At 35.9% G+C, this 19,854-nt stretch overlaps 2 protein-coding genes across 5 annotated transcripts; one reads left to right on the top strand and one right to left on the bottom strand.

Annotated features, from left to right (window-relative positions):
• The first annotated feature begins 753 nt into the window (after positions 1-753).
• Positions 754-7,633, top strand: LOC144563977 (quillaic acid 3-O-glycosyltransferase CSL1-like). 4 transcript variants are annotated; one of them, XM_078313439.1, is made up of 9 exons: positions 754-1,410; positions 4,144-4,248; positions 4,477-4,608; positions 4,951-5,163; positions 5,268-5,382; positions 5,461-5,654; positions 5,823-6,176; positions 6,479-6,723; positions 7,230-7,633. In XM_078313439.1, the coding sequence occupies exons 1-9, from the start codon at positions 799-801 to the stop codon at positions 7,519-7,521; spliced, it is 2,262 nt and encodes a 753-aa protein (XP_078169565.1). In that variant the 5' UTR covers positions 754-798; the 3' UTR covers positions 7,522-7,633. The 4 variants fall into 4 exon arrangements, with proteins under 4 accessions (XP_078169565.1, XP_078169567.1, XP_078169566.1 ...); XM_078313441.1 differs by having other exon boundaries at positions 755-1,410; positions 5,464-5,654; XM_078313440.1 differs by having other exon boundaries at positions 755-1,410; positions 5,464-5,658; positions 5,827-6,176.
• Positions 7,634-7,983: 350 nt separating this feature from the next.
• On the bottom strand, positions 7,984-12,532 carry LOC144563978 (serine/threonine-protein phosphatase PP1-like). The gene is made up of 6 exons (XM_078313442.1): positions 12,260-12,532; positions 11,568-11,626; positions 10,878-11,140; positions 9,347-9,643; positions 8,711-8,923; positions 7,984-8,334 (listed from the first exon to the last, which is right to left on the bottom strand). Exons 1-6 carry the CDS (start codon positions 12,376-12,378, stop codon positions 8,320-8,322), a joined length of 966 nt encoding a protein of 321 aa, XP_078169568.1. The 5' UTR covers positions 12,379-12,532; the 3' UTR covers positions 7,984-8,319.
• Between the last annotated feature and the right edge of the window lie 7,322 nt (positions 12,533-19,854).

Below are 19,854 nucleotides of genomic sequence, written 5' to 3'. Positions count from 1 at the left end.
GATGAAATTTTGGATGACAGGACCCATCACGTGAGTGAGGGTGAGACAATTTGAACAGTAAAGTGGAGTCCACAACCACTCAAATCAAACTTTGAATTCATACGTGTGATTTTGGATGTTAAAGATAAAAAAAAAATCACATGTATAATATAAACTTTTGGACACTTCTAAAAGAAAAAAAATTCCATCCAAATTTTATTAAAAAAATTGAAAATTAATAACATTAAAGTAAGTACATGTACAATTTTTTTTGCTTCTTTGTGAAACCGAATTATTTTCGAATTATATTTAAATTATACCTGAATCACGAATTTTTGAACCTGCCAAACCGAACCCGAATTTTTCATTTGTCACTATGAGGCTAGCACTGTGTTTTGTCCAAATGGGCGGATCAATTTTTTACTATATTTCTTTCATATGTATTAACACCCCTCAATAATAATAACAAATTTAAAATTCTTGAAAGTAAATTTTAAAAATGAAAATTACATCGGACTGGATTTCATTTTTTATTTAGACGTTTTATTTTTTTGTATTTGCACAATGAAAAAAAAAAAAATGAATCCTTCCAATTTGGAAACATCATACCTATACAGAAAAAATAATATCCGATCCAATTTTGTGTTATATTGTGTTAGGCATCTTGTTATTAAAAAAAATAAAGATATTATTTACCACTCAAATCTGGCTTCCGCCAGTTGTCCATGCATATCTCATATTATAATATTATATATTCACTTCCTTCTTGTTCCCAAACACTAGCAAAGAAAATATCTCTAGTAGTTAAGCCTCAATACAATGAGAGAAAATAACCATCTTCCTCTTCACACTTGCCGTGTAATCGAGCCGGCAGCCACGATCAACCGCCTCCAAATCCTTCTCCACTTATGTGCCGCCTCAGCTGTGCTATATTACCATGCTTCCCGCCTTTTTGTCACTCTTCATCTCAATCCAATCTCTCTAACTTCGGTATCTCTCGTGTTCATCTTCTTAGCAGATGTCGTGCTCTTTTTCATGTGGTTTCTGAGCCAGGGCTTCCGGTACCGGCCTGTCTCGAGGTCGGTTTTTCCCGAAAGACTGCCTGAAGATGACCTGCTTCCACCTTTAGATATTTTCATTATGACAGCCGACCCCAATAAGGAGCCGACTATCACGGTCATGAACACGGTTTTGTCGGTGATGGCACTCGACTATCCGCCCAAGAAATTGCACATCTATCTATCTGACGATGCCGGAGCTGATGTGACGCTACGGGCGACCAAGGAAGCATACTCTTTCGGGAGATTTTGGGTGCCATTTTGTAAACGATTTGCGGTCGGCGTGAGGTGCCCGGAAGTGTTCTTCGATGATTCAGAGATTGATGGGCAAGAGAGCAAAACGGAGTTTGTTCAAGAAAAGCAAAAGATAAAGGTGCATGTTTGAATTCTTTAACTAGCTAGACCACTCACTCTTAGTTGGAAAAATAAAAGTCAATGCATAGTCCGTATTCTTTTCACCAAAGATGTGGAACTTTTGCAACAACTTTTCTAGTTTTAACTATACGGGGTAAAATGTGAATGATTCAATCTTATAAAAATTTCATATTACATATGAGGTTAATTTTACAGTAATTATATGTTAGTTATAGCATTTTACTCTAAACTATACTGAAAAATTATGTAAAATTATATAAAAAAAAAATGTGAAAATGATGTTTTATATTGACCCCATTCACTTAATATGGACTGGCCCCCTGATTTTAAGGCAAAGAAAAAAAATATATCCAATAATAGTCATGAATTATGTCATTATCATTCTCAACATGAAAATATCGTTGGCAGTTGGCACATGGCAGGTTGCGTATATATACATCACACGACAAGCAGGGGCCGATTCAGGTATCAGAGTAGGACACTAATTGAATTCAAATAGCTAATTAGGTTCAAATTCATTAACTTATAGGGTACAATACTATATTCGAAATAAATGTCTCACTTTTATTATGCAATAAAAGCATACAAAAATTATGAGTAAATTCCAAAATTAATAGAGTTAAATTGTAAATTCCAATATTGGACAACAAATAATGTTACAAACTTGACAAAATAAAATAACATTTAAGAAACAAAGAAAATATTTTTTTTGTCAATAATAGAAACCGAACCAAAATATCAATTATATACCATCTTACTAGGGTTGGCAAAAAAATTCAAGGTTCGTGATTCGATTCGGGTTTGATTCGGTTTTGATTCGAGTTTAATTCGATTTGAAATGGGTTCGAATTGAAACGAACCAAACCAGATTCGATTCGGAATTAATTCAAACCAAACCCAAACCTAGCCTGGTTCGATCGAAATGGGTTCGATCATTTTTATGGTTCGAATCTCATAATAACATCGGCCGTCCATTTACCTGATGAAATTAAAATCCAAGATAGAGAGTTATAATTTAACTTAGCCGACACTTCCTTGCTCTCAAATATCAATAACCTAGTTCTCTCTCCACCTCTCCCTAACTCACTCTCCCTCTAGCTCTAAAATTTAGCTGATGCTCTCGGCGACTGGCTGTCTCTCCGGTTGTCACTCCTCTCTCCGGCCTAGATGACTGTCTCTCCTCTCTCTTCGGTCGTCTCTCATAGTTCATACCAGGAAAGCCGTCTCTGATGTATTTTTTTATGAACAATTTTTCAACTTAAAAACACTCATTTCATAGTTCATACCGGTAAAAGGAAGCCATGTGAATTGTCCCGCGAGAAAAAATTAATGTATAAACTACCGGTATAACTGGGACTACTAAAAAATAATTTAGTTCGTGATTCGATTCGTGTTCGATTCGAAAAATGTGTAGTTCGAAATGGGTTCGGTTCGAAATGAATCAAACCATGTTCGGTTCAAAATTAATTGAAACCAAACTCAAACCTAAGGTAAGTTCGGTTCGGTTCAGTTCGTTGCCACCCCTACATCTTACAGTGGCTCTGAGTAAATATTTGAATGGAATGCCAATTGGGTTTTTGGTAAATATATACATGTATACAGTATACATGTGGAATGCCAATTGGGCTTTCGGGGAATATATAAAATGAAATGCCAACAGAAAGATAGACACATAGACACTAAATATTTGGGCTTTCAGAGAGCCCAATTTAATTTGAAATCTGAAAAGTTAGATGTCATATATAATAAATCAATGGGTCCCATGGTCAGAATTGTCTTCTTCAGTTTCTCTTCTTCTCTTTATAATTTCTATTCTACAACCAATTTTGGTTAAAGCAAAAGTATTTGTTTTAAATCAGATTTTTTTTCTCAAAATAGTGACTGAGTCAATATTTTTGAATTAGGAATAGGCACTCCATCAAATCAGAGATAGGCACAGGAAAAAATTAGTACTAATTCTATAAAAAAAAATTCAAATCAGGGGTAGGCCTTCATAGATCAGCCCCTGACGACAAGTTCTAGTGTGTGGTTCTGTTGTGAAGGTCCTGCCTGATATTTTCTGTTGCAAAAGCAGAGGACATAAATCAATCGCCCTTGGAGGCTTGGCACTATGATTTCGTCTTGTAGGCCCAATGATTGTGTTTTATTTTGGGCTTGCCTACGTGAGGCCCAAGTGACTAGTATAAAAAATATGAAGCTGTAGTAGGGCTGCAAGCCTGCAAACGAATCGAACCGAATCGAACTTACTCCAATTTGAGTTGGTTTAAATTAATTTTGAATCAAATTTTTTAGAACTCAATTTTGAATCTTTTACAAACTTTTTTACGACAAAGAAGAGTGATCGTAGTCGCCGAAAGCGAGAGGTGAAAGTCATCTAGGGTTTTAGAACTAAGAGAAGGGTTACGAGTTATGACTTATGACTGGGCAGCCTTATGCTTTAACTTTTAAGTCATCAGAGAACATAAGTATTCACATTACTTTGAGATTCGAATTAGAATAGTTTGCGAACCTATTTCGAACGAATCAAGTCCAGTTTGAATTTGGTTTAAATTAATTTCGAACTATTTCAAATCGAATTTTTGACGAACTTTTTCAAATCAAAATCGAATCGAATCACGAACTACAAATTTTTTGTGCAGCCCTAAGCTGTAGTGTTACAATAAAATATGCAAACAACATTTAATTATTAGTATTTAATTCCCTGAAGACTCATGGAATGCAAACTGCGCAGGTGATGTATGACACATTTAAGGAGAAGATTATGAAGCTTAAGGAGGTTAAAGATAGTACTAAAGGATTTCAAAAGACACGCCTTGAGCATCCTTCAGAAATTAAGGTACTGGTTTTGAGGTAGCTTGCTCAGAAAGGATTACTTTCTCACTGACTAGTGTTTCCTGACCATTTAGTCTATACATTGTTAAATTTTACTTTTCACACTATTATTTGTACAAGAGATAGTCTGTAAATAGAAGGACAAAATAGGAAATTGGTCCAAAAATTCTGTTGTTGTTAGTTTTATTGAAAATATCTTTTGAATTTGTGTTGGGCATGTGGTGGTGATAAGATCATCAGAGATACTGCAAAAAGAGATTCTACCGGCAGAGAAGATTTGACCATCCCTTCTCTAGTTTATGTCTCAAGAGAAAAGAAAAAAGGTGTACCTCACCACTTCAAGGCCGGTGCACTTAATGTTCTTGTAAGCTCTAAGATACTCTCTTCTTTATACTTGTGCAACATACAATTAGTTACCAGCCGTGAGTCATTTGTAATAACTGAAACGTCGTCTACATATATACACATATCATGAGGAAAAAATGTAATGTTTTGTTCACCATAAGGAAGATTCCACATGGACTGACTGAATCAAATACTTATAGATACGGCTCGCTAATAATTCTACCAGTAGAGAAACTGGCCATTAATTGTGCAGAAATACTTCAGAGAAGGTTTTGGTTCAGAAGTAATTGGAAGAAGATTACATTAGCTGCATGTTTTTTTGCATTGGTCATTAATTTTACAATTACCTGATTTTTTTCAGCTCCGGGTCTCTAGTGTTATAACCAACTCACCGTATATTCTACTATTAGACTGTGACATGTACTCAAATGACCCAAGCTCGGCAAGGCAAGCAATGTGTTTTCATCTTGACTCAAAATTATCTCCTTACTTGGCCTTTGTTCAATTCCCACAAGAGTTCTACAACATAAGCAAGAATGACATATACTGTGGTGAACTACGACAAGTATTCAAGGTAATGTTATAACTTATAAGCCCGACCAAATTATTTTTTTTTTTTTATTTTGGTGTTGTGTAACCTATTGTATGTGATTGATGTCATTTGGTTTTTCTTTTAAGACTCTTTGGGTTGGTTTAGATGGCCTCCGAGGGCCGATCCTCTCTGGCACAAACTTTTTTGTCAAAAGGCGTGCACTATATGGTGCCAAACCAGGGGACCCATCAAACAGAGAAGGTAATAAGCCACTAGTTTAGATTTATTATAACTTGACATTTTTACCACTCTTGAACTAAAAAAAGGTTATAATTTTAGCAGAGTTTAATGCTGGAGAGATCTCAACACTCAGGGATAAATTTGGCAACTCCAATGAATTCTGCTTGTCATTGGTAGAAAAGAACAGTTATGATTTTGATGAGAGAATCACAACATATGTTAATTCTCAGATGGAGAATATGCGCATCCTCGCATCATGTGAATATGAAGATTATACACAATGGGGAAAACAGGCAAGTTCAATTAGTATGTACAGAAAAAAAAAAATTCTTAATCTTGAGGAATGCTAGGTTGAGCGATTATATCTGAAATGCCGGAAAAAATTAGGTCCAATACAAATTGCTTTGATTATTTGTACCTATTAAGTGCTAATTCTTTCATGTTATATTTACTTCTGCCAGATAGGCTTTTTATATGGTTCGGTTGTAGAAGATTACTTCACCGGATTCCACCTGCATTGCCGTGGTTGGATCTCAACCTATTTTTTCCAATCAAAACCTGCATTTCGTGGTAACGTCCCGATAAATTTCAATGACACATTAGTTCAAAACAAGAGATGGAATACAGGATTGTTCGAGGTGGCACTTTCAAAGCATTGCCCTCTTACTTTTGGAATGTCGAAAAACTTCAGTTCAGTTCTTCAAAGCATGTGCTATGCGTGGCTCGCATTTTGGCCTGTGTATTCATTTCCCCTATTGTGCTATGGAACTTTGCCACAGCTTTGCTTCTTGAATGGGATATCCTTGTTCCCTGAGGTTTGTCAAAAAAATTAACAAATAAATAAATGCTGGTTTGACAATTTTAGTCCTGGCAATAAATTCTATGCCCTTTATTTTTCTTATTTTACTTTCCTAGGCTAGAAATTAATCCAGATTCGGTCATGTATACCATTTTTGTTTCAGATAAATATTATGTAGCGAAGTATAAATTATCTTAACAAACGAAGACAATTGAAAAAAAAAAACATAAATTTCTAATGTTATAATACAGCCAACACCCCACTGGAGCTAGAGAGGTTAAATATTTTGTTTTGTTGACATTGATAATACTTCTTCAGGTCACAAGCCCATGGTTTGGTGCATTCGCCTTTGTTTTCTTCTCAACTTGCATACAACACCTAAGGGAAGTTTTTCACACCGGAAAAAACTTCACCACGTGGTGCAATGAACAACGATATTGGATGATAATCGGGCTGACAGGGCAGCTGTTTGCAGTTGTTAATGTTTTTCTAAAGCTCATCGGCATCAGTGCTGTTAACTTTGACCTCACAGATAAGACGACCAATGAGGCCCAAATTAAGAGGTACCAATTAATTATCAGTTTAAATTGATGTGGTAATTCTCAAAAAAAAAAAAAAAAAAAATGATGGTTCAGATCAAGATAGAAGACCAATGCAATTAATGATGCCATAGACCAGAATCACATTAGCAAACCTGGACTGTATAGCCAACAGGTGCAGTACAGGAATAAACTAATTTTTATACAGAAAAATTTAAATAAGTTTTTTTATTTATTGGATCATAAAAACCTACTTTTCCAAGATCTTTTCCTTCTCTTCGGGACCGAGCATCAGTTGCAACGATTCGATAGATGGCTCATTGGGATAAATATAGATAAAAAAAAGCCTCCCTAGAAACGTATGTGAAATTTACCATAGCTTTCTGTCAAAAAAAATATTATCATTTGCATTATATGCAGTTATGATACCAAAAAATAAAATCAAACAGGGGCAGCTATCAATATTTCCCAATAAGTGTACTGTGTCTATTATTTTTCCACAACATGGCATTAATTTTTTACTATAATAGGTATGAAAATGGAGTATTTGACTTCGACGAATGCTCTTTGATGCTTCTTCCTGCAACAACACTTAGCCTACTAAACATGGGGGCACTCATTGGTGGAGCTTGGCAAATGATCAAGCTCAATGCAATTAACAATTTATTTGCACAGTTTTCCCTTTCATGCTTTATATTGTTGCTGAGTCTTCCTTTAATTGAAGGGATTACATACCGGCGAGACACAGGGAGAGTCCCGTCTCGGGTCACCATCTGGTCTCTTGTGCTGCTCAGTGGTTTAATTATATTTATGTTCAGCTAAGCCTTTCATGCCTGAAGCAATTATTTGGTTCCAATATATATGCAAACATAAACGGCATTAGTGTGACAACCATGTCACTGCCATATTTGTTTTATGCTATTATGTTTTGATATGAGCAGAGATTGCTAGTTATATTGACATTCCACTCTCAAGGGAGCAAGTGAAAACAAAAATGCAACATTAATTTACTTTCGTAAAAGTATGTGCAATTCAGCTCTTCTTTGTTCGATGTTTCTTGACCTTTAAATTTCAGCATAATAATAAGTTCCATCAGATGCTAAGAAGAAACGACCAGCTTATTCTAACAAAGTTTGATTGCATTAGCTTGTCATGTAGTTAATTGACAACAGCCCGAATAGAAGTAGAACAATAGCTCATGTATCTTGTTCATTGGATTTTAGTGATTAAATGTCCCAATGACCAAATCATAGTAATTTGTATTTCCAACAATATGCGCACACATTACAACCCACAAAATTCATTAATATCCAGAAAAAAAAAAATAAGCCCCTTGAAATGCAATACAAAAAAACCTACATTATAATTCACCTATAGTTATCAAATTATTGAAATACCATAGCTAATCCATATCTCTTCTGAAACCTGACCTAATAAATTTAAATATTGCCTTTTTAATACATTTTTGGAAATTACATGGAAAAATTGCATGATGTTGCCCCCATCTCGTTTCATCTTAGTTCTTCAGCTTGTGTTTTTAGCACTCGTCTCCAGATTACTATATAATGGAGATCAACCACCCATATTACTACAACTTAATACTTCATTATGTTCTTCCTGTTATCCTTTCCCACCCTGAAATCATGGTCACAAACAAAACAAAATGAAATCATACAAATACAGTTCAAGTTTACTTTTGCGAATTAGAGAACATTTCTACAACTGAGCAACTTGTAACCACACTGCATTGTTCATCTATTTATATTGAACTGCTTTTTTCCTTATTTCATTAAATAGCCCTTATAAGTATGGGCATTATTACTTGAGATAATTAGCATCACTTCTTATCAACTACCTGTCTTCTATGTTCTCACTGCCTGTAAATTGCATGTCAACCATAGTAAAGGTACTGCTAGTATAGTTTCACCCTAAAAAAATTATCCAGCAAAAATAATACCACCACCACACGTGACAACAAAATACAAATATATTTGCAACTTCAAAATTGTACCTTCTTTGGTGGAGTGCCTGGATTCAACATGCTAGTTCCCATTCCAAATTTTCCTTTCTTATCTGATGGCTTGATAATCTGAAAAGAACATGTGAGGGAGTCGTCGACACTCATCATTGCCCCAGCATTGTCAAATTCACCACAATAATTTGGGGCCGAAAATATAGTCACCAACTGTCTGTTTGCAAAAAATTCATACCCATCTTCAACCACCTGCCAAAGAGACACAAAACAAGAACATTAACTGTGAAGAAAAAATAATAAAGTGGAAGACTGGTGAAAGGACAACACCATTGGAAATCATCTGTCTGCTTAAACCAACAGTTAAAATTAGAATCCTTGATTTCAATGCTGTATCAGTCAGGTGCTGGGATGGAGGTAGGAATACCCTTTCAAAAAAAATTGATGCTCTTTCTAAAATGGACCTTCTAATGCCTCTTTTATTTTAAGTCTGTTCCAGATGCATCGATCAAGGCTCTTAACTGAGGATTAACATCTAAATACTCAAAACAAAACAAAAATGCCAATGCCAATTTGGTCCAGAACGACTGCATATAAATTATATAAAGAGCAATATAACGGAAAGTATCACAACAATTCTTCCCTGTGGATCAGCAAGCATGCATAGTAAATTACCTGGTGAGCACGGCAGATAAGATCAAGATCATGCTTTTGCAAGAACTCCTCAACCCGGTCAGGGCCAAAGGTGTAGGAAACACCCCTGTCATTCTCCCCCCATCCATCAATATCTTTGTCAGGGTCAGACCATAGCAAGTCACATAGCAGACCATTCTCAGGCACATCAAGTGGCCGCTCAATCCTCCTTATCTGGTCCAGGCTCCTCAGATCAGGTGATATACCCCCATGCATGCACAGAATCTTTTCATCTATCAATGCTGCTACTGGAAGACAGTTGAAGCACTCGATGAAGACCTGAAGCAAGAGAAGCAAATTGGGTTAGTATGTATCAGTTATGCCAGTTTCTTGCGCATTTTTTTAACTTTTAGAGTTGCCTATTAGGTGCTATAGAATTCATTTCGGTGTTTATAAAAATTTTCCATGTAAGCATCATTTTACATTTTTCTTCTTATTAAATGTTTGGATGAAAAGGCAGAATAGTCAGATTAGCAGCTAACCCAAGTTAAACCCAAGGTTGCTACCCCAACATTTTGTTGGAATAACAGAATAGCCTCTAACCCAAGATAGAGATTGCATTGGGAAACGTGTCCAAACAGAGAATAGGAAATCCAGGTTAGCGCTAACCCAGGAATAGCACTATTCTTAACCATCCAACCGCAACCAAATTGTACTTATTTTACAATAAGTCACTTACTCTTCCTTCCATACTTTTGAATCTTTAGTGTTCTTATTTGTAGGAGTTTTTCCATACTTAACATTATCACCAGTTCCTGATTAAGAAACACTTACCATGTACTACAACACCTAAGCAACAACTAAACAATCTCAAATTTATATAATCAAGGAAATAGATATTACATACTAATAACAAAACTAATTTGATAACCAGTTTGAAAACCATAACAGCTCTCAACAATTCACAAATTAGCTGGTGCAAAACCTTACAGAAGTGCACAAATGTACACTTGTAATGGTTACCCATGGTGGTACCTCGCATCAATTGGAAGACACCATCTATTATACCAGAGTAAATTGCTAAAAACAACCAAACTGCCTATAAACATGCATAAATGTTATAATAATAAGAAATAAACATTATTCAGAATTAAATCAAGGATTTATTACTGCTGGCGAGAACAAATACGTTACCAAAACCACAATCAATATACCTCCATCAATTTTAAGTGAAAGAAAGACTGACATTCTTGGATTGCCCTCATGATTGCATATAAGATGAGAAATAATCAAATGATATTAAACCTAAAGTCTTCAAACTTCGCTGCTGTTTCAGTACACTCCAAAATAAAAATAAAAAAAGTCATGTCCTGAATTACTAATGTCTCGTCAGTATCCAATCCTTGACTTCAACACGGCTCGACAGATTTAACAACTAGTCTGTAGGAACACTGTACACTAGAGATAATTCATCTCCAACCTTTGCACAACCTTAAAAAAAATATAAGCCACTTTCTCCGCATGCAAGCAAAATTACAAAAAAGCCAAAAAATGAAATACAGATATACTTGACCTTCCAAAGGCGAACATTATAGCGGCGTTTGCACTCGTCAAAGAAGCCATAGATACGGTTAATAGAGGCACATTCATGATTCCCGCGCAAGAGGAAGAAGTTCTCAGGATACCTTACTTTGTACGCAAGGAGGAGGCATATTGTCTCAATTGATTGTTTCCCTCGGTCTACATAATCGCCAAGGAATAGATAGTTGGCTTCAGGTGGCAACCCGCCATACTCAAAGAGGCGAAGAAGATCCGAATATTGTCCATGAATGTCGCCTGATATTTGGAAGTTAAGAAAGATTGCAAAGAGAGATTGCTATTTTACTAGAGAACGGTACTTCTATCAACTACAAGAATTTTCTCTGTCTCAAAGAGCAGAAGCATCACAAATTTCAACATATTTAGTATGTCAATTTTATATCTAACATACCAAATAGTTTTTAGCTTATACAGTATTTTTTGGGCTAGCATACAGTTTATTTATTCTATACCTCCTTGTTTTGGTCTAGTGCACCTTGTTTTTTTTTGTTTAGAGATTTTCTCAACTTTCAAGGAAGTGGCATTTTATAAAGATTTTGGTGGTTCTTCTTCCCCCTTTTTTAATGGTTGACTTATCAATCTCTATTCAAGTACAAGGAAAAGGAAAGATCAACATACAACAAAAGAATTACTAGTAATCAGAAAGGAAGGAAAAATAGAGTACCACAAATCTTAATTGGGGCCTCAAGCTCTACAAGGTTTGGCTGAGAAAGAAATACCTCCCTGAAATTGTATTAGAGATTCTTGATTTAGAGATCAGTGAAATTTTAAATTATCAACTAAGATTAAAGGGTTCTTCATTAAGTTGTCAAAAACTGGATATACATTTACAAGAAAATATGTTACCTTATTTCACTGTAACATACAGATATTTCAATCTAACGTGATCCCAGGTAAAACCCAAACTTCTAACATATCCATATAGAAACTGAGGAAATTTATTTTCTTTCAACGAACCTGAAAAAATCCCCCAAATTTGTTTACTACAGTACTTTTTGTCCATGTAAATATCAAAAGGAAAAATTTAGTATGCCTGATAGACACTAGCTGACCAGTATTTGGTTGAATTATTAAGTGATCCCAAAACATATGCAATACATATATTCACAAATATATACTATATTATTTAGGTGAATTAGCATTGTCCCAGTATACTAGTCCTCAGAAATAACATTTCACCAGTTCCCCCAAGCTCTAAGACTTCTCTGATAAACCATGATCCAGTCGCAACATATTCAAATTCACGCCGTTTAAACCCTAGAAAAACCACTGTTGATTATATGATTTCACGAGATACAATACAAATTAAAACGATGAGAACGGACAAGGTGGAGAAATTACAAATATAAAATTTACCTAGCCGCGGAGCACAGCTGTCTTATTTCGGGGTCTGACAGCTGTACTTGCTTCACTGTTCTTCCTTTCTTCGCCTCTAATAGCTTCCTTGTGATATCATCAAGCGCAGCCGCGTCCATGTTTCAACGGAGTTTTACACTTCGGCCCTCGAATAAACCTAAACCCGACCTCTTTCTCTGTTCGGGCAGAAGAAAAGAGATAAAGAGAAACTAAAGTAGAAGTTTCTCAGCGACTAGGAAAGAAATTACATAAAACCCTAGGTCAAAGACATCATTTATGAATGGGCCTTGTAATAATTATATTGGGAAAAGTCTACTTTTAACCCTGAACTATTAGATTTGGTTCAATGATTCAATTAAGTCCCTGAACTTCATTTTTTAACACAATTAAACCCTTGAACTTGTGTTACTAAACCGTGGCCTGTAAGGCCTTTCATGAATTAAAATGAAACTTAAGGATTTGAATCAAATTTAATAGTTCATGATTGACATGGTACTATGCATATTACGATTTGGCACCGTACTACAGCTCTATCTTCGAGTTTTCAAATCCTAACGGTCGATCTGAACCGTTCATCTTGTTCTCCATATTAATATGTGTTTGGAGACCAAATTTTACATTTTTTGAATTTTTTTTACTATTTTTTTAGATATTTAGAAAATCACTTGATCTGAAAATTCTGGACCATCCAAAAACAGTGATTTTCAATAAATTTCAAAAAATAGTAAAAAAAATTCAAAAAATGTAAAATTTGGTCTCCAAACACATATTAATATGGAGAACAAGATGAACAGTTCGGATCGACCGTTAGAATTTGAAAACTCGAATATAAAGCCGTAACACGGTGCCAAATCGTAATATGCATAGTACCATAGACTCACTCTTCGACTTTCTTCTAATTTTTAAAGTCATAAAATAGCTCCAACACGTCGGACTCGTTTAGTGTTTTGCTAAACCCGTTAGGGGTTCAACCCGTTTTGCCCGGCCCGTACCCGTTACCCGAGATACCCGTACCCATTGCCCGGGTATAAACGGGTAGACGGGTACGGGTAATAAACGGACTGGACTACCCAATTTGAAAAAAACCCGTTGTACCCGTACCCGTCTACCCGCCTACCCGTACTCGTCTACCCTTTACCCGTACCCGTACCTGACCCGTTACAAAATTTGAATTTCAAAATTTTTTTGGCGGACTACTTTTAGAATTCAGGTCCAGTTGTCACACCCCGCGGCCACGGGTCGTGACAGTCTCCCGCCGTAAGCATACAACGCCGTGTATACTTACAAGGCTATTCAAATTATACTCAATAATTCAAAACCAACTAATATAAACCAAGTTTATATATACACAAATCAGAGTACACAGTCTGGTCATAATATAATACAACCAAAAGTATCTCATCCGGATACCAACCATGAGGCCTACCCTAAAACTATACACCAAAACATATCTAGGGTCATGAGATGGTAAACTATAAGGCCCACTACTCGCGTGCCTCTCCGGAATCCATCGCACCCGTACCTGTAAAAATAACCCGGAGGGTGGGGGTGAGAATAAATTCTCAGTGCGAAATTTGCCACAGTTTAGATTATTGGACTTGCAATCAAACTCCATATTCAAAGATGAAACCCAAACAATAACAATGCAAACAGATATATATAAACATAAATAACAGAATGCCAATGCTCGACAACAATTAATCAACCTGAAACACAGTTCACGGAATTTCCAAGATGAATTTCAAAATGAACACATATGGTTGGCTTAACTTGATTCATTAGGGCTTGTAGCAACTACAGATGTTCTTTCGAGCTGGACCTTTATCAAACCCACATCTGTAGGGTTACTGACGCCTACAGATGGCCAACCAAGCTGGACCCTTTATCTGACACCCATCTGTAGCTGTTTGGCTTAACCATTTCCTAAGGTCTGGTTAAAGTCACCTATACAAGTCAACTTGACAAAAATGCAATCACACGGAATCAAAGTCAGCCATACCGCTCAACTTTGCAATTTCATTCAAATAGAATAACAATCAGCTATCAGCCTTGCACAATTCATTAAACAGGTCAACGGATAGGTCACCGTCACCTTATCCAGCCACCTAAACAGGTCGGTCTGGCAAATTCATCACAGGTCAACGCATAAGTCAGCAGCGTCTCCTCATCCAACCACCTAAACAGGTCGGTCTGGCAAATTCATCACAGGTCAACGCATAAGTCAGCAGCGTCACCTCATCCAGCCACCTAAACAGGTCGGTCTGGCAAATTCATAAACATAGGTCAACGGATAGGTCACCGTCACCTTATCCAGCCACCTAAACAGGTCGGCCTGGCAGATTCATTCACATCAAGAACAATTAATAGAACTAATCAAATAATAACCATACCAACATGCCAAATAACCTTAACCGAACAATTCAAATCATTCTCAATTATGCAAGAATCAATATACAGCATGAATTCCAAAATATGCAACAATTAAGCATTCAACATGACAAACGAATAAACAGTTTAATTCCTGAAAATAAAGTATCAAACAAGTCCAAGAATCCCGCACCTGAATACGACGAGCATACCGCTTAGTTAAGGATCGGGCGTCTCGAATTTCCTCGCTAAGTCTTGCTCGACCGAGCCTACACCTATTTTACACGTATACTGGTTTAACATTGGTTCACGATTGAGAACATTTACTCGAGTTGTTTTAGGCTTACACCTTACTAAACTCCTATCCTTTGGTACCAATTCGTTCGATTCCTTATTTCTTACCAAAATTCTCTAACTTCTCACAATTTCCATTTGGGTCTTCCAAACCCTACACGATCTCAATTTGGTACTAATTCCTTTGTTGGTTCACAATTTTGGTTCTCGTAACAATTCGATTTACCGATTGGTTAAACCCTAATTTGGTCAAAACCTCAGATTAACCGTTAAACGTTCTAGAAATTCAAGATCAAATGGTAACCTTACCGATTATAAGTCTAATCGGTTGGATTAAACAGATCAATTCACGATTATGCCCAATTTAGGTTTTGGCACGAAAACCCTCAAATCAGAAATCCGAAATCGAGACGAAATCGGGAAAGAATCGGCAAACAAACGGTCAAAGAAGCTCAAGGAGTTAGTTTACACGCAATTCAAACACAAATCTCGGGTTTAAAACGAAGATCTGAGAAATCGATAAATATGAGTTTTTCGAGAGAAACGGAGAGAGAAAGAAATACCAAATAGGAGAGCTAGGAGAGATCCACGGGCACTTACTCGGTTCCGATTTTGATTTCTCGCAACAATCGGGGGTTTGAAAGGAACGGAAAGTTCTCACGCTCTTTTTCTTCTCTTTGGGCGAAAATCACAAGGAAATGGAGAAAGGGGCGCAGGGGAAGAGAGAGAAAGAAAGAAATTTTGGGCCTTTATGAAAAGATCCCCTGAGTACGGACGCACTCAATTCAGTGCGGGTCTGCCACCCGCACTCAGCACTTGAACAGATCTTCAGTAGTTGAAATACACAGAAAAGAATACTCCAGTGCGGACGCACTCAGTACTTAGTCAAATTTTCATGAAAACGACACTGAACAAAGGAAATGTCTGAGCGTAGTGTGGACGCTCTCAATTTCAGTGCGGGTCAGTCACCCGCACTCGGTACTTAGACGAATTTTGGGAAGAAATTCGATCAACACAGAAGAACACTCCAGTGCGGACGCACTCAGTAGTTAGTCTCATTCTGGAAAATTCAGTCAATACAGAATTTCTCAGTGCGGATGCACTCAACTCAGTGCGGACGCACTGAGAAGAAATTCAGAAAACAACTCAAGGAAAACAGAATCCAGTGCGGGTCAGTCACCCGCACTCACCACCAGTGCGGACGCACTGAGCCTATAAAGTCTCACATTCTCGAAATTTCGACGCGGTTTCGATTCACACTTAATTTACTTATCTAGGGAAACATAAATTAAGGTTTATATTTCCATTTTGTTAGCACGATTTTTTATTCTTGCTTTTAATCATTTAAATTTAATTATAAAAAAATTTCGTAACGTAACACCAGTGCAATACCTGACTGAGTAGAATGAGATCTGAGTCGTCAATTTTAATTTGGCATGAATCTTAAATTTGACCCCTATAGAATTCAGATCCAGTGCAATACCTGACTGAGTAGAATGAGTCAATGAGATATGAGTCGTGAAATTTTAATTTTGCATGAATCTCAAAACGGACCCCTATATCTAAACGGACTCCGGGATATGTCCTTTAACTTGGCACGAATCTCAAAGCATAAAATTCAGAAAAACAGAAAAAAAAAAAACCCGCCCGTACCCGTCAACCCGCAACGGGTACGGGTAATAAACGGGTAGGGTAGAGGTTTTGGGAAAACTACCCGTCTACCCGTTGCGGGTTGTACCCGTACCCGTCCTACCCGTCTACCCGCCCTACCCGTTACCCCTAACGGGTTACCCGGAACGGGTCACGGGTAACCCGTTAGCAAACCACTAGACTCGTTTGTCTTATTATGTTCTGATATATTTCAAATTTTGAACGACGCTCATGTGCATCGCGCGTGTATCCCTCAATGGGCGGGCCTAGGGCCGGCAAAAAAGTTGATAGTTCGTGATTTGATTTGGGTTTGATTCGAGTTAATTTGATTCGAAACAAAATAAATCAGGTTCGGTTCGAATCTTATTCAAATCAAATTCAAAGTAGGTATGACTCGATCGAAATGAGTTCGCGAACTTTTATGGTTCGAATCTCATAATAACATCAGCCGTTTATTTACCTGATGAAATTAGAACCCAGGATAGAAAGTCATAATTTAATCTAGTCGACGCTCCCTGGCTCTCAAAACACTCAATTCTTGTACGATTACTTGTTTTATTGCATATTGCAGTTCTTGTACTTAATCCTCTTTTTACGATTATTTGTTGTGATGTATTTTTTTCATGAACAATTTTTTAACTTAAAAACACTCATTTCATACTTTGATGTCACACTGAAACTCTTTTTTGAGTACCGTAGTGGCAATTGTGAGAGTTAATGTGGCAGCTATCAGTCTTGAACTTGTCTATGCTCAGTTTGCAAGATAATAGCAGTTAACAGCTAATAAACTAGAGCCTATAATCCATTAGTGTGAATTTGTGAAAGGTAAAAGAAAGTTATGTGAATTGTCTAGCGAGAAGAAAATTAATGTATAACTACCTGTATAACTAGGGCTGCTAAAAAAAAGAATTTAGTTCGTAATTTGATTTGACTTCAATTCGAAAAATATGTAGTTCGCAATTAATTCGATTCGAAATTAGTTCGATTCGAAACAAATCAAACCTAGTTCGGTTCAAATCTTATTCAAATCAAACTCAAAATAGGGTAGGTTCAATCCACCCCTGGCGGGCCCAACCGCCTGCCGAATATGAATCCTCTGAGGTAACTCAAATTGTGAGTTTTGATCTGGACTGTCCGATTAGAATCTCAAATTGTGAGTTTAGATCCAGACTATCCAATTAGAATCTCAATCAAGGATCAATTCAGCTCGAAGGTGAGTGGAAAAAAACGTGTCATGGCATGACTAACATTCTGTGACTTTAGTTTTGTGTCATGATCAAGTTATTTTTACGTGCCGTGACCAAAAAGTCAAGAAATGGTCACGGCACGTGAATGATTACAACACGTGAGTCACACCGTGTCCAAACATGTTATGACTAAATGTGACTCGCGTGATTATTTAATCATAATTTATGTTAGTTTATTCAAGATTCATCATTTGATCAAGATCTAACTGTCCTAATTACAATTAACTTGTGTAATCACGTGCCGTATCGTGGCTAAATCTTTCGTGTTATGTATAGATAATCACAACACGGAACAAGCGATATTAATTTATGTTACTGTAATGTAATATGCAATCAGATTAGCATCGGCTTGGCGTAGCACTGTGGGGTCATATTATAGATGTCTTTCTTGGAGGGTCTAATGTCACAAATTTTTAGTATCACAAGTTTATATTTATGTTTATATTTCAAAATTTAAATGTCGAATTTCAAACCGTTGATCTTATTTTATTTTCATTAGAGATGCATGTATGTAAATTATAATTCTTTATTAGAGTTTATTTTATACTATATTAAGTGTTCAAAAAATAAATGTTTAAAATAAGTTAATATAGTTAACTAAATTTATTTAATTTTCTACAACTCGATCTAGTGTAATTCCAAAAATCATAAAATTTACATAGCGGTTTCGGGTCGATATTTAAAAATTTAAAATATAAATGAAGAAGTGAGGTTTTTCGTCACAGAAAAGCTGATAGCATTCAAACCCTCTTGTATAAATAATTTATCAAGTTTTTGCTCGTGAATACAATAAGGGTCTGTTCAGCTGTTGGTATTTCTATGGTTTCAATTAGATTTTGGATTTTTTCTAATTTTTTTTCTCGACAACCGTTCAGAAGATCCAAAATTTCCCACAAGTTCTTATCGTTTGTTCCCAAAATCGTTCTCTACATCTTAATATCACGGAAAAAAAAAATGTTAGTCAGAGTAAATATTTTTTTTCCCACTATCTTTTGTTTTGCTCTCTCTATCTGTCTCTTTTCTCAATTTGTTTCGGCAGAAAAAAATTAGCTGCACCGAAACACGAGCGAAAAGCAAATAAGAGCTTAGTGCAATAAAAGACGAAAGGAAGATCACACATTTTGCTGGAAAAAAGACGAAGAATCATGATTGGAGAAGGTAAACGAACAAAATCTCAAAATTTCATCTATTACATTTCTAGAGATGCAATAACTGAAGGGACTTATCTACACTGAGCTTGTTTTTCACTTCGAATTTGTCGATTTCCCTTCTAATCGATAAGTTCATAACAAGGTTCTAAATAGCTTTTATCGCGTCATAGCGGGAAGCCTACAAAAAAAGCTATAGCGAATAGCGCCGATATAGCGAAAGTTATGCTACATAGCGTTTTTTTTATATAAAAATTATATCATATATTTGTACTATATATCAACATTATCTAAGTCTCATAGGACAATAAATAACATCAAATTGATTAAAAAATTATGATATTCATATTGAACTAATACAAAGTCCAAATTGTAACTCAAAATATCCATAGTAATACTAATATCATAAACTATTGATTTTTTTCTATTCATAATACATTCACCATCATGACATAATATATTTTTTTTCTATTTAAATTTCAAAATAACCTAGACATCATGACATAATTAACTATCTTAATATATTCAAAATATTCAAACTACCATATAGTAAGTATCATTTTGTTACTTCAAGAAATCTTCATTCCATTATTAAGCATGTTGGGTGTCCGATTCGCCAACGGCTATGATTGAAAGTTCAAATTTCGAATTTCATATCAGCCCTCTAATCACATAATCTATCTTCTTTTGATTAAATGCATATGAATAATGTGTAGAAATTTAGATTTAATTAAAAACATACTTGCCACACGTACCGCCACACAAAAAATTATATTGCCAAATTTAATTGTAATTGTAATGCTATGTTTCCTTATTTATTTATTTCCCTGTTTCTCGCTTTCTAATTTTACAACTCCATCTGTATAATTTATGTTTCTTTATTTTCTTA

This window comes from Carex rostrata, chromosome 13, assembly GCF_964058835.1.
Source record: "Carex rostrata chromosome 13, lpCarRost1.2, whole genome shotgun sequence".
NCBI lineage: Eukaryota > Viridiplantae > Streptophyta > Magnoliopsida > Poales > Cyperaceae > Carex > Carex rostrata.
The sequence above is the reverse complement of the archived record's forward strand: the minus strand, read 5'-3'. Positions and strand labels throughout refer to the sequence as shown.

Bases quoted from the DNA above. Each gene is read 5' to 3' on its own strand.
- LOC144563978 (XM_078313442.1), bottom strand. From the start codon at position 12,378: ATGGACGCGGCTGCGCTTGATGATATCACAAGGAAGCTATTAGAGGCG. The intron at 9,644-10,877 runs GTCAAGTATATC...CTCTTGCTTCAG, and splicing joins ATAATGTTCGCCTTTGGAAG to GTCTTCATCGAGTGCTTCAA. The intron at 8,924-9,346 runs GTAATTTACTAT...TCTCTTTGGCAG, and splicing joins TTATCTGCCGTGCTCACCAG to GTGGTTGAAGATGGGTATGA.
- LOC144563977 (XM_078313439.1), top strand. From the start codon at position 799: ATGAGAGAAAATAACCATCTTCCTCTTCACACTTGCCGTGTAATCGAG. The intron at 4,609-4,950 runs GTAAGCTCTAAG...GATTTTTTTCAG, and splicing joins CCGGTGCACTTAATGTTCTT to CTCCGGGTCTCTAGTGTTAT. The intron at 5,164-5,267 runs GTAATGTTATAA...TTTTCTTTTAAG, and splicing joins AACTACGACAAGTATTCAAG to ACTCTTTGGGTTGGTTTAGA.